Genomic DNA, 1,089 nt, shown 5'->3' on the forward strand with positions numbered 1-1,089 from the left:
TCTTCAACATCGAACAAGAGAAGGCGCTGATAAGCTACATTCTCCAGGCCAGCGACATCAACTATGGAATCAGTTTGAAGGAGTTTCGTAAGCTCGCGTATGAATTTGCTCGGAAAGTTGGCGCGTCGTATCCGGATCCATGGAACGACAATCAACAGGCGAGTAAGGATTGGCAGTTGGCGTTCATGAAATGCCACAAAAATTTGCCACTGCGAACACCAGAGCAAGTAAGCCAGAGCCGTGTGAAGCGATGCATTCTTTGCCAACCTTTCATCCGTTCTCGGTAAGACGCCGTTTGAACCTCACCGAATATGGAACATGGATGAAACCGAGTGCCCGACCGTGCCAACCAGACCTGTCAAAACCATCGCGCGCAAAGGACAAAAGCAGGTCGGCTCATCAACATCTGCCGAAAAAGGCACCAATGTGTCTTTGGCTTTGGCCGTCAGCGCTAGTGTCCAGTCTATACCGCCATTCTTCCTCTTTCCCCGAGTCAACATGAAAGAGATGTTTATGACTCATGCGAGTCATGCGCGGTTGGTGTTGCGAACGGTTCTGGTTACATGAACTCTGACGTATTCCCTCAATTCATGCCTCATTTCATCAAGCACACCGGTGCTAATGCCGATTCSCCAACCATGTTGCTGCTGGACAACCACGGTTCGCGTTTATCGATCGCGGCGATAGATTTGGCGTTGGATCGTGGCATCACTTTGCTGTCTTTTCCGCCGAAATGCACTCACAAAATGCAGCCGCTAGATGTTGCGGTATTTGCATCATTTAAGGGCATGATGACCGTGAAGCATGATGCATGGAAAAAGTCCAACAACCCGCAAATTTTCACTGAAGTTGACTTTGTCGCTTCGGAACTGAGCGGCGAAAATTTGTTCGGTGACGAAGAGAAAGACGCCGACAATCAACGTCGAGTTGTTGCCTCTGGTGATGCCATTGTGACTGCTGCGAATGAGGAGGTGTCAACGTCGGAGGCATCGACAAGTGCCCCAGCTTCAACAAGAGGTGCTGCATAATCATCGTTGTCTCTTGTTTTGGCTCAACAGCTCCGTGATGCATTGAAATCGGTTGGCCCGT

General features: G+C 49.7%; 1 protein-coding gene across 1 annotated transcript; it reads left to right on the forward strand.

Annotated features, from left to right (window-relative positions):
* The first annotated feature begins 318 nt into the window (after positions 1-318).
* Positions 319-1,028, forward strand: LOC108976876. The gene is made up of 2 exons (XM_018946259.1): positions 319-558; positions 609-1,028. Exons 1-2 carry the CDS (start codon positions 319-321, stop codon positions 1,026-1,028), a joined length of 660 nt encoding a protein of 219 aa, XP_018801804.1.
* The last annotated feature ends 61 nt before the right edge of the window (positions 1,029-1,089 follow it).

This window comes from Bactrocera latifrons, unplaced genomic scaffold (assembly GCF_001853355.1).
Source record: "Bactrocera latifrons isolate USDA-ARS-PBARC rearing strain unplaced genomic scaffold, ASM185335v1 scaffold_807, whole genome shotgun sequence".
Lineage (NCBI taxonomy): Eukaryota > Metazoa > Arthropoda > Insecta > Diptera > Tephritidae > Bactrocera > Bactrocera latifrons.